The 12,371-nt window shown below is 44.9% G+C and overlaps 1 protein-coding gene across 1 annotated transcript in view; it reads right to left on the bottom strand.

Moving 5' to 3' along the window:
- Positions 1 to 127: 127 nt before the first annotated feature.
- The window catches only part of LOC112262845 (oxysterol-binding protein 2), an 84,699-nt gene continuing 72,455 nt past the window's right edge, over positions 128 to 12,371 (bottom strand). The window contains exons 7-14 of the mRNA XM_042331538.1: positions 11,693 to 11,842; positions 11,264 to 11,509; positions 10,923 to 11,043; positions 8,451 to 8,554; positions 6,992 to 7,087; positions 6,545 to 6,729; positions 6,164 to 6,384; positions 128 to 873 (exon numbers count right to left, since the gene is read on the bottom strand). Coding sequence (XP_042187472.1) covers positions 731 to 873; positions 6,164 to 6,384; positions 6,545 to 6,729; positions 6,992 to 7,087; positions 8,451 to 8,554; positions 10,923 to 11,043; positions 11,264 to 11,509; positions 11,693 to 11,842 — 1,266 coding nt within the window. The 3' untranslated portion in view covers positions 128 to 730. The remainder of the gene's footprint in view (positions 874 to 6,163; positions 6,385 to 6,544; positions 6,730 to 6,991; positions 7,088 to 8,450; positions 8,555 to 10,922; positions 11,044 to 11,263; positions 11,510 to 11,692; positions 11,843 to 12,371) is intronic.

Below are 12,371 nucleotides of genomic sequence, written 5' to 3'. Positions count from 1 at the left end.
ACTACATGATTCCATGTGTGTTATTTCATTGTTTTGATGTCTTCACTATTATTTTACAATGTAGAAAATAGTAAAAAATAAAGAAAAACCCTTGAATGAGTAGGTGTGTCCAAACTTTTGACTGGTAGTTTGTGTATATATATATATATATATATATATATATATATATATACACACACATTATTACATATATACACTGTCTCTCTATAAACTTCTGAAGCATTATTTTTTGTCTCTCTGTCTGTCTGTCCATCTGTCCGTTAGACAGGATGGACTTTATCTCATCCCAGTACAAGTGGAGGAGAGGATAACTGATTTAGATGGGTTGCTGTTCAATCACTAAAACCCCTAGAAACAGATGTGCTGAGCAGAGGAAAGGTGCATTGTGGGTAGCGTGTGTGGAGCACCTGATTCTTTTGGAAGTCTCTATGGGGCCCCTTTTCTATGGTATTCAATCTCCCATCTCTCTCACACACACCCACACAGCTCAGTGTTAGGTCAGGGTAGGATCTAGAAAAGGTCCCTTCTCTCCCTTGACTCTGTAAAAAATATGACCTCTGTGTGTACATGGGGAGGTACACTGTGTTGTGAGTGTGTGAGACATTCACATTCTCATGCACACAGAGGTCCACATCCAGACCCAGACCCCCATTCCTCCAGGGCCAGTGGTGGAGCAGTCTCCTGGGCCTGGGTGGGTCCAGTGATGGGGAAGGATGGGTCTGGTCTAGGCTTAGAAGATTTCAGAGCACGTACTCCAGTCCTGACTGTCCTTAGCCTCCCAGTATCCACCCTTGTACACAAAGGTTGTCTCCCCAGTGATGGCGTTCTTCCTCTTGTGGAACCACTGTGGCTGGAAGCCCTCATACTCTCGACCTGGGGAAGAGACACAAGCGTCACTCAATTTAAGGGCTCAGGGAGTTATTCTGTATGGTTTACTGTCACTCCCACACATTAGACACCTCTATGTCTGTCTGAAACAGTACAGGCATAGTAGGGCCAAGTCAAGTCTGAATGAAAAGGGCATATGGCAGCAGCACCGGGTCATAGTCTGGACCAGTGGGTACAAGGGAGAAGCAGTCAGCATGCAGACCCCATACAAAGAACGCCTTCCAGGTCATCTTTATTGCAGTCATGATTATCAGCTTTTTCTATATTTGTAACTTTGCAAAATTCTGAAGCTTTTTGTGCAAAAATGATGCAGAAGAGCTAATCCATGCTTTCCTCACTTAGATTAGACTACTGCAATGCTCGATTCTCCAGCTACCCGGATAAAGCACTAAATAAACTTCAGTTAGTGCTAAAAACTGCAGCTAGAATCTTGACTAGAAGCCCAACATTTGATCATATTCTTCCAGTGCTAACCTCTACACTGGCTTCCTGTTAAGGCAAGGGCTGATTTCCAGGTTTTTACTGCTAACCTACAAAGCATTACATGGACTTGCTCCTACCTATCTCTCCGATTTGGTCCTGCCGTACATACAGTTGAAGTCAGAAGTTTTACATACACTTTAGCCAAATATATTTAGACTCAGTTTTTCTCAATTCCTGACATTTAATCCTAGTAAAAATTCCCTGTTTTAGGATCACCACTTTATTTTAAGGATGTTAAATGTCAGAATAATAGTAGAGAGAATTATTTATTTAAGCTTTTATTTGTTTCATCACATTCCCAGTGGGTCAGAAGTTTACATACACTCAATTAGTATTTGGTAGCATTGCCTTTAAATTGTTTAACTTGGGTCAAACGTTTTGGGTAGCCTTCCACAAGCTTCCCACAATAAATTGGGTGAATTTTGGCCCATTCCTCCTGACAGAGCTGGTGTAACTGAGTCAGGTTTGTAGGCCTCCTTGCTCACACACGCTTTTTTCACTTTTGCCCACAAATCCTCTATAGGATTGAGGTCAGGGCTTTGTGATGGCCACTCCAATACCTTGACTTCGTTGTCCTTAAGCCATTTTGCCACAACTTTGGAAGTATGCTTTGGGTCATTGTCTATTTGGAAGACCCATTTGCGACCAAGCTTTAACTTCCTGACTGATGTCCTGAGATGTTGCTTCAATATATACACATCATTTTCAATTCCTCCTGATGCCATCTATTTTGTGAAGTGCACCAGTCCCTCCTGCAGCAAAGCACCCCCACAACATGATGCTGCCACCCCCGGGCTTAATGGTTGGGATGGTGTTCTTCGGCTTGCAAGCCTTCCCCTGTTTCCTCCAAGCATAACGATGGTCATTATGGCCAAATAGTCCTATTTTTGTTTCATCAGACCAGAGGACATTTCTCTAAAAAGTATGATCCATGTCCCCATGTGCAGTTGTTTGTACAGATGAACGTGGTACGTTCAGGCATTTGGAAATTGCTCCCAAGGATGAACCAGACTTGTGGAGGTCTACATTTATTTCTGAGGTCTTGGCTGATTTCTTTTGATTTTCCCATGATGTCAAGCAAAGAGGCACTGAGTTTGAAGGTAGGCCTTGAAATACATCCACAGGTACACCTCCAATTGACTCAAATGATGTCAATTAGTCTATCAGAAGCTTCCAAAGCCATGACATCATTTTCTGGATTTTTCCAAACTATAGTTTGTTAACAAGAAATTTGTGGAGTGGTTGAAAAACTAGTTTTAATGACTCCAACCTAAGTGTATGTAAACTTCTGACTTCAGCTGTACCTACACGTACGCTACGGTCACAAGACGCAGGCCTCCTTATTGTCCCTAGAATGTCTAAGCAAACAGCTGGAGGCAGGGCTTTCTCCTATAGAGCTACATTTTTATGGAATGATCTACCTATCCATGTGAGAGACGCAGACTCGGTCTCAACCTTTAAGTCTTTACTGAAGACTCATCTCTAAGTGTAGTCTGGCCCAGGGGTGTGAAGGTGAATGACAAGGCACTGGAGCAACGAACTGCCCTTGCCATCTCTGCCTGGCCGCCTCCCCTCTCGCCACTGTGATTCTCTGCCTCTGACCCTACTACGGGGGCTGAGTCACTTTGTTGCCGTCCCTATGAGGGGTGCATCAGTTGAGTGGGTTTAGTCACAGACATGATCTTCCTGTCTGGTTTTGTGCCCCCTTCGGGCTCGTATAGTAGAGGAGATCTTCGTGGGCTATACTCAGCCTTGTCTCAGGGTAGTGAGTTGGTGGTCTGTTGATATCCCTCTAGTGGTGTGGGGGCTGTGTACTGGGGACAGTGCTTCGGCAAATTAGGTGGGGTTATATCCTGCCTGGTTGGCCCTTTCCGAGGGTATCGTCAGATGGGGCCACAGTGTCCCCCAACCCCAACTGTCTCAGCCTCCAGTATCTTTGCTGCAATAGTCTATGTGCCGGCGGGCTAGGGTCAGTCTGTTATATCTGGTGTAATTCTCCCGTCTTACCTGGTGTCCTGTGTGAATTTAAGTATTCTCCCCCTAATTCTCTCTCTCTCTCCCCCCCTGGAGGACCAGAGCCCTTGGACCATGCCTCAGGACTTTCTGGTCTGACGACTCCTGGCTGTCCCCAGTCCACCTGGTTCTGCTGCTGCTCCAGTTTCAATTGTTCTGCCTACCGCACCTGCTGTCTCGACCTCTGAATGCTTGGCTATGAAAAGCCAACTGACATTTACTCCTTAGATACTGACCTGGTGCACCCTCTACATACACTGTGATTATTATTTGACCCTGCTGGTCATCTATGAACGATTGAACATGTTGAACACTTTCTGACATTTGCTGATGTAAAAAGGGCTTTATAAATACATTTGATTTGATCTGAGATGTGCAGCGTGACTGCAAAAAAGACAACCTGGAACGCTGTCATAACCACAAAGCAGTGGCATAAAGTAACTAAGTAAAAAATACTTTGAAGTACTACTGAAGTCGTTTTTTGGGGGATCTGTACTTTATCATTTATATTTGACAACATTTACTCCACTACATTCCGAATGAAAATATGTACTTTTTACTCCCATACATTTTCCCTGATGCCTGAAAGTACTTGTTACATTTAGAATGCTCAGGCAGGAGGACATCAATATGGTCCAATTCACACACCTATCAATATAACGCCTTGCCATCCCTACTGTCACTGATCTGGTGGACTAAACACAAATACTGCGTTTGTATATTATGTCTGAGAGTTGGACTGTGCCCCTGGCTCTCTTTAAAAATAAATGTTTTTTTAAAGAGACAATCGTGCCATCTAGTTTGCCGAAAATAAGGAATTTGATGTCTAGCTTTTACTTTGACTCATTTATGAAAATTAAGTACTTTTTCCACCGCTGTACATTTTAAACCAGATACTATTAGACTTTTACTCAAGTAGTATATTACTGGGTGACATTCACTTTTACTTGAGTCATTTTCTATTAAGGTACACTACAAAAAGTATGTGGACACTTGCTCGATGATCATCTTATTCCCAAATCATTAATATAGAGTTGCACCCCCTTTTCTGCTATAACAGCCTCCACTCAGCTGGGAAGGCTTTCCACTAGATGTTGGAACATTGCGGCAGAGACTTGCTTCCATTCAGCCCCAAGAGCATTAGTGAGGTCGGGCACTGATGTTGGGCGATTAGGCCCTATTCGCAGTCGGCGTTCGAATTCATCCCAGATGTGTTCGATGGGGTTAAGGTAAGGGCTCTGTGCAGGCCAGTCAAGTTCTTACACCGATCTTGACAAACCATTTCTGTATGACCTCGCTTTGTGCATGGGGGCACTGTCATGCTGAAACAGGAAAGGGCCTTCCTCAGAATCGTCTAGGATGTCATTGTATGCTGTAGCGTTAAGATGTCATTGTATGCTGTAGCGTTAAAATCTCCCTTCACTGGAACTAAGGGGCCTAGCCCGAACCATGAAAAACAGCCCCAGACCAATATTCCTCCTCCAACAAACTTTACAGTTGGCGCTATGCATTGGGGCAGGTAGCGTTTTTTTGCCAGATGGTGAAGCGTGATTCTTCACTCCAGAAAACGCATTTCCACTGCTCCAGAGTCCAATGGCGGCGAGCTTTACACCACTCCAGCAGACACTTAGTATTGTGCATGGTGATCTTAGGCTTGTCTGCGGCTTGCTTAGCCATGGAAACCCATTTCATTAAGCTCCCAACAAACAGTTCTTGTGCTGACATTGCTTCCAGAGGCAGTTTGGAACTCAGTAGTGACTGTTGCAACTGAGGACAGACTACGTGCTACGCACTTCAGCACTCGCCAGTCCCGTTCCGTGAGCTTGTGTGGCCTACCACCTCACAGCTGATTCGTTGTTGCGCCTAGACTTTTTCACATCACAATAACAGCACTTACAGTTGACCGGGGCAGCTCTAGCAGGGCAGAAATTTTAAGAATTGACTTGTTGGAAAGGTGGCATCCTATGACGGTGCCACGTCGAAAGTCACTGAGCTCTTCAGTAAGGCCATTCTACTACCACTGTTTGTCTATGGAGATTGCATGGCTGTGCGCTCTATTTTATATACCTGTCAGCAACGGTGTGGCTGAGATAGCCAAATCCACAAATTTGAAGGGGTGTCCACATACTTTGTATATATTGTGCATCTTTACTTTTACTTAAGTATGACAATTGGGTACTTTCTCCACCACAAATGGGAGGGTCAACATAAAAATATGGGGGTGGGGGAGGGTGATGCACAACAGGGCCAGGCCAGCCCCACTCACCAGAGTCATCATAATCACACTCTGACCACCAACAGAGGGAGGAAAAGAGAGACGTGTCATGGGTACATCAAATACAGCCTACAATAGGTCACAGCGCTACACAGAGTGTTGGACTATAACAATGTTACCAGGATTAGAAGTGTCTGTTGTGTCCTCTCTCTACAATCTTCCCCTAGTAGCCTTCAGTAGCTCTTCACTTCAATCCTAATCTGTTCTTTTCCTCTACTTGACCTGTCATTACCCCTCCATTTGTCATGAGGCTCACTTCAGGTAATACTGTTATTCTCATAATAATTTACATAAAGGTCATGGGACCTGGAGGAATGATTCAAAGTTATGTGACTGAAGAAAATAACTTTATAGAAATCCCTCAATCAATCCAGCCCTACTTCTGGAATGTCTGAAGTGTCCTCTCTCCCCACTTCTCCACCCAGCCCCTTTCTATCAGTCTTTTTCTTTATCAACTCTCCCTTTACCTTTCTCTCCACCCTGCCCACTTTCTCGATGTCTTACCGTTGTCCAGTGCATCTGTGGCCTCTGCCTCTCTCCTCCTCCTCACAGCTCTCTGTTTCTCCTCTAATCTCTGTTTCTCAGAGTTGGCCTCGTCCCATCTCCCTGCTTCCATCAGCCTCTGGTCCGGTCTCAGCCGGCTGTCCGTCAGCCCCACCCCATCCTCCGGCTCATTCAGCGTCAGCGCCAGCGAGGAGAAGAAGTACATGTTCTCAGCGTTATCCCTGACGGAGGGAGAGAGAGAGAACAGGATTAGGGAGGAAGTGGGGGAGTTGCTCTGTAATGTAGTATTCTTTACAAGTCAGTGTTTTTGTGTAAGGTGCATCATAGGCTTAGTGTGTGATCTGTGTTACTGTATAAACTGTTGTGCTGGGCAGTGCTTACGGGAGAGGGTATTTCTTCCACAGTAGTTTGGGGGACAGGGTCTGGTAGACAGTCTTCTGCTTGCCCTCGGAGCCGCTGCCCCCTTTGCTGCTCTGGACGATCTTGGAGCTCTCGATCTTATCGTCCCACGTGCCAGACAGGATATAGTGGGCCTGCCCTCCACTGTCTGACACCACCCCTGTCACCTGGACAACACACACACACAGAGATAGAAGAGAGGGGGGTGAGGAAATGTATCAAACCTTATGTAGAAAATAATACAATATACCTCTATAGTTTATCATAAACAACTATTATGAAAGAATAGTCCATTCAAAAATGATACATTTGCTTGTACTATCCAGCAGAGGGTAGCACACAACAATGTGACAGCCGACCCTACGAGCTCATCATGCCACAGTCAGGTTTCAGCCAGGGCTAATTAGAGGGTGATGGTGGAACATGTACCTTGCGTGGGACATCCCTGGAGAAATAGCTGTAGGGGGAGAACTTGAGCTGGCACGTCTCCTTGGTCCTGTGGTTGACTATCTCAATGTCCCCCGACTACCCATTGACAGTGGGAGGGATAGAGAAAGAGGGAGAAGCGAGGGCAGAATGGGATGAAAGACAGAACGAAAGAGGAGGAATGGATAGTAGAGAGAATTGCTGGTAAGCATCAACAGCAATCACGCATATTGCATACAGAAACAACTGATGAGTCATCATCAGAGTTCAGAAGGAGAGAAAGAACCACTAACATCTCAACATTCCACAGCTGCATCAGAACAGCGTCTGTACCATAGAGATCTTATTAAATTACAGCCATATTGGCCAGGGAGAAATCCAAACCAGTCTAATTGGAATTAATGGCAGTAGAGGCATAATCCTGACTTTACTAATGCAGGAAAATAAAAGTACGGCATGTGATATCTCAGAAATTGTGTTATAGAATTATTGTCAATCTAAAATAATATATAAATTATAAAACAAGTTTATATAGGTTTTATACACATAAATGTTTCAATTGTGCTATTGTATGATACAATGTCAGCACTTGTCTAAGTCCTATCACCAACAGATTCCAGCCAGTGTATGGCTGTGGATTTATTGGATCGTTTGACTGGAAGCTAGCTAGCTAACAAACACAGTGAAGATACATTCTTCAAATTCATTATATTACATAATATCTTATCACAGCAATGGGAAACCATGGTTACCCATCTCCCTGACCAAAATGGCTGACCTTTATTCCATCAAAAAGGTTCATGTCCATTCTAGTATTCTAATTCCTGATTCTATGGTCTGTACATTCAGTCAGCCTCAGTGATATCATTGGATTCTAGAATGAAGCTCTATATAATTGACACTAAGTTGTGCTATAGGGACTGTTAATGAGAAGCTGTTTGTGAGTGTGCCATATTCTACCATATGATAGAGTTTATTCCCTGGCCCACGTCTCCCTCATTCTCCTCCTCCTCCTCCTCCAGTGAGGGACTGGTATGGTTTTTGGCACTAGCACTACACAGCATATTCAAATAACCAACTCATCATCAAGCCTGGATGATTTGAATCAGCGGTGTAGTGCTACGGCAAACACCAAAATGTGCATCCAGGGGGGACCCCAGGACAGAGTTTGGGAAACTCTGGTATAGAGTACAGAGTAGTTCTACAGACAGACAGACACTTACAGACTGTAATTGGGTCATCTCAGAGAGAGGGGAGGGCGTTACTCGAGATGAAAGGGGAAGAAACCCCTAGAGACCACAGGCAGGCTTATTCATGTGCTATGCTGTTCTGTTCTGATTGAACTCTGCCTCTACACAACACTCATTCCAGTGGCCTGGATTGCATTACAGAGATAAAGAGACGGACCCCTCCAACACACTGAGGGACTAAGTAGACCCCATGAAGTAGTTAGTAGACACACCTGGTCAATCCACAGCTTGCCCACGATGATGTTGTGCACGGTGGAGATTACCTTCCTCCACACATAGTGGTTCTCACTGGAGTGGAACTGCAGGTGAATGGCACCTGGGAAGAGGGGGAAGGGAGAAAAAACGAGGGAACATTGAGATATAATTGAGAGATTGAGTGGTGGGGATGAAATGCAGTCACAGAAAGAGTGACAACAAAATAAATCGATATCTTTGCATTCTCTCTTAGTGTTAGTACCATGGCATTACAGTGTAAGAAGGCAACATGTGTTGTGGTTGATATTCTGGGGTTCTTATTTTGGGTCCTTTGTAAACAAGGTCAGTCCTACCTGCAGGGACCTGGCCTGGTAATGCAGGCCAAGTCCCTGCACTCACACACTTAGGGCATTAATCAATCAGATCCGCTTTGGCCAACATCTGCATAGCGGTTGCAAGGAGTCGTATAATCAGAAACCCCATGCAGCCTTGTTTACAAATCAGAACAGTGGAATGTGAGATGTAATCTACACCTCCATTAGGATGACAGAAACCCTCGTTATTTAGTTTCATGATTTTTACATTTGAGAATAAATATTTCTATATAGCTGATTATTTCTAACGTGAGTGGGGCGGGTGTGGCTTCGTGACAATTATCGCAAGAGCAGCTGCTTACTGATTTGACAGCTCCTTCAACAATGCCAGAACATCCACTATGGAAGTGTGGGCTATCGTCAGTTAACGCTTGATCTGATTGAATCTAGGCCTTATACTCTGTTGTCACATATTACTTACCTACATCTCACTAGGCTCACAAACATACAATATTATATTCTTTATAGTTCAAATGAATCTCATGGCTTCATGTTATGGGAAATCGATCAATCAAATCTGTGGGATCTATTCATCTCTAATTTATCAGGGTCTTAGAGACCCCTAGCCCATCTCAGTAGAAAACATCCCCCCCTATACATCCACATACACTCAATTAGTATTTGGTAACATCGCCTTTAAATTGTTCAATCTGGGTCAAATGTTTTGGGTAGCCTTCCACAAGCTTCCCACAATAAGTTGGGTGAATTTTAGCCCATTCCTCCTGACAGAGCTGGTGTAACTGAGTCAGGTTTGTAGGCCTCCTTGCTCACACATGCTTTTTCAGTCCTGCCCACAAATCCTCTATAGAATTGAGGTCAGGGCTTTGTGATGGCCACTCCAATACCTTGACTTCGTTGTCCTTAAGCCATTTTACCACAACTTTGGAAGTATGCTTGGGGTCATTGTCCATTTGGAAGACCCAATTGCGACCAAGCTTTAACATCCTGACTAATGTCTCCAGAAGTTGCTTCAATATATCCACATAATTTTCCTCCCTCATGATGCCATCTATTTTGTGAAGTGCACCAGTCCCTCCTGCAGCAAAGCACCCCCACAACATGATGCTGACACCCCCGTGCTTTACGGTTGGGATGGTATTCTTTGGCTTGCAAGCCTAACCCTTTTTCCTCCAAACATAACGATGGGCATTATGGCCAAACAGTTAAATTTTTGTTTCATCAGACTAGAGGACATTTCTCTAAAAAGTATGATCTTTGTCCCCATGTGCAGTTGCAAAACGTAGTCTGGCTTTTTATGGCGGTTTTGGAGCAGTGGCTTCTTCCATGCTGAGCGGCCTTCCAGGTTATGTCGATATAGGACTTGTTTTACTGTGGATGTAGATACTTTTGTACCTGTTTTTCCAGCATCTTCACAAGGTCCTTTGCTGTTATTCTGGAATTGATTTGCATTTTTCGCACCAAAGCACGTTCATCTCTAGGAGACAGAACACATCTTCTTCCTGAGCGGTATGAGGGCGGCGTGGTTCCATGGTGTTTATACTTGCGTACTATTGTTTGTACAGATGAACGTGGTACATTCAGGCGTTTGGAAATTGTTTCCAAGGATGAACCAGACTTGTGAAGGTCTACAATTCTTTCTGAGGTCTTGGCTGATTTCTTTTGATTTTCCCATGATGTCAAGCAAAGAGGCACTGAGTTTGAAGGTAGGCCTGGAAATACATCCACATGTACACCTCCAATTGACTCAAATGATGTCAATTAGCCTATTAGAAGCTACTAAAGCCATGACATAATTTTCTGAAATTTTCCAAGCTGTTTAAAGGCACAGTCAACTTAGTGTATGTAAACATCTGACCCACTGGAATTGTGATACAGTGAATTAATTATAAGTGAAATAATCTGTCTGTAAACAATTGTTGGAAAAATTACTTGTGTCATGCACAAAGTAGATGTCCTAACCAACTTGCCAAAACTATAGTTTGTTAACAAGAAATTTGTGGAGTGGTTGAAAAACGAGTTAATGACTCCAACCTAAGTTGTCAGTAAACTTCTGACTTCAACTGTATATACATACATACACCATCATGGGACATTTATTTTCATATTGTGTTGACAGCGATCAGTACATGTTGAATATGTATTCAGCAAACGCACCCAGAGGCATTATGGAGAGGTATTTGCCACGGAACTTGCTGGATATGGTGATTTGCTGCCAGAGGGTCCAGCCTCGCTGAGAAATCACATGGTGAGCTGCTGCTGGGGGGTGATGGCTCACCTACAGAGTGGGGGTGAGGGGAAAAGGTTATTTACACATTCAAAGGAAGATCACTGCTCTGGCTTCTAGTATGCTAATGATTGGAACTGTTGTGTATAATGGCTTGTATCTAGAGCAGAGGTACAAAATGACAGTGCCGTCTGCAAATACATGGAGTATTTTTTTGTGTTTTTGTGTGTGTTTGTCTCAGCGTCATATTGTAATGTATCTCTGTGTGTACCTGCTCACACAGCGAGCGGTAGCCCAAGTCGTCCAGGCGGTCCAGCTCGTAGGTCTCCCCCAGCAGGGGGTTGAAGGGCTTGGCCGTGCGGTGGACGGTGGTGGAGTAGGAGGACACAGAGAAGGCTGCCACCAGACACAGCTGCTCCAGGGAGCTCTCGCAGCGCGCCGCCTTGTCCAGCAGCTCATGGTACTCCAGGTCCTCTGTCAGCCGCTGCAGCATGGACAGAGGCTCGTTGAAGTTCACCTGCAGGGGAGGGACAGACACGACAGAGAGACAGTCAGATTTCTATGGTTACAAGAGTTGTCACTGACTTGCACATTTGAGGCCCAAATGGCCCACTATTGGGATGCCGCTCTCTCCACCTCTCAAATACTCACACCTAGGCTCATTCTACTATATGGACACAAGCACGCCACACACACTCACAGGCATGGGGATCTTGGAGAGCTCCTTGCCGATACAGTTCTTCATGATGCTCCACAGGTTGAGGGAGTAGTTGGGCTTGTCTGGGATGTGGCTCCGCCTCCTTCTGAGGGGCTGAAGCTCCTTCCCGGAATCCTTACAGCTAGGAGACACCTGAGGGAGAGCGGGAGAGACAGGGAGAGGGAAAGATGGAGAGAGAGGGAGGGATAGAGCGGGAAAGATAGAGAGAGGGGGAGGGAGAGAGAGCGGGAGAGACAGGTAGAGGGAAGATAGAGAGGGAGAGAGAAAGAGGGAGGGAGAGGGAAAGATAGAGAGAGATGGGAAGGAGGGAGAGACAGGGAGGGAAAGAGAGAGAGGGAGGGAGAGGGAAAGATAGAGAGAGATGGGAAGGAGTGACTGAGACACATCTACCTTTAGATTTGTTAACATCATAGACCGCTGTGAAGAGAACTCTAACTTAACTATGGACAGCTTGTCAGGGACACAGTGAGTCACCATTTGTTGAGTGACAGAGAGAAGAGAGAGGGAATAAGAGAGGAGAATGAGAGAGAGGGGGAATCGGGAGAGCAGATGTCTAACTGGTAATTAAGATCCAGAGAAATGACGGAGAGAGAAAGAGAGAGCAGCTGTGCATCTCCAGCACTGCAGAAGGAACAGGCCACAGGGAGTACACACACAAAGA

The sequence above is a fragment of the Oncorhynchus tshawytscha genome, linkage group LG12, assembly GCF_018296145.1.
Source record: "Oncorhynchus tshawytscha isolate Ot180627B linkage group LG12, Otsh_v2.0, whole genome shotgun sequence".
Lineage (NCBI taxonomy): Eukaryota > Metazoa > Chordata > Actinopteri > Salmoniformes > Salmonidae > Oncorhynchus > Oncorhynchus tshawytscha.
Note: the sequence above shows the minus strand (reverse complement) of the source record. Positions and strands in the feature narration are given on the sequence as shown.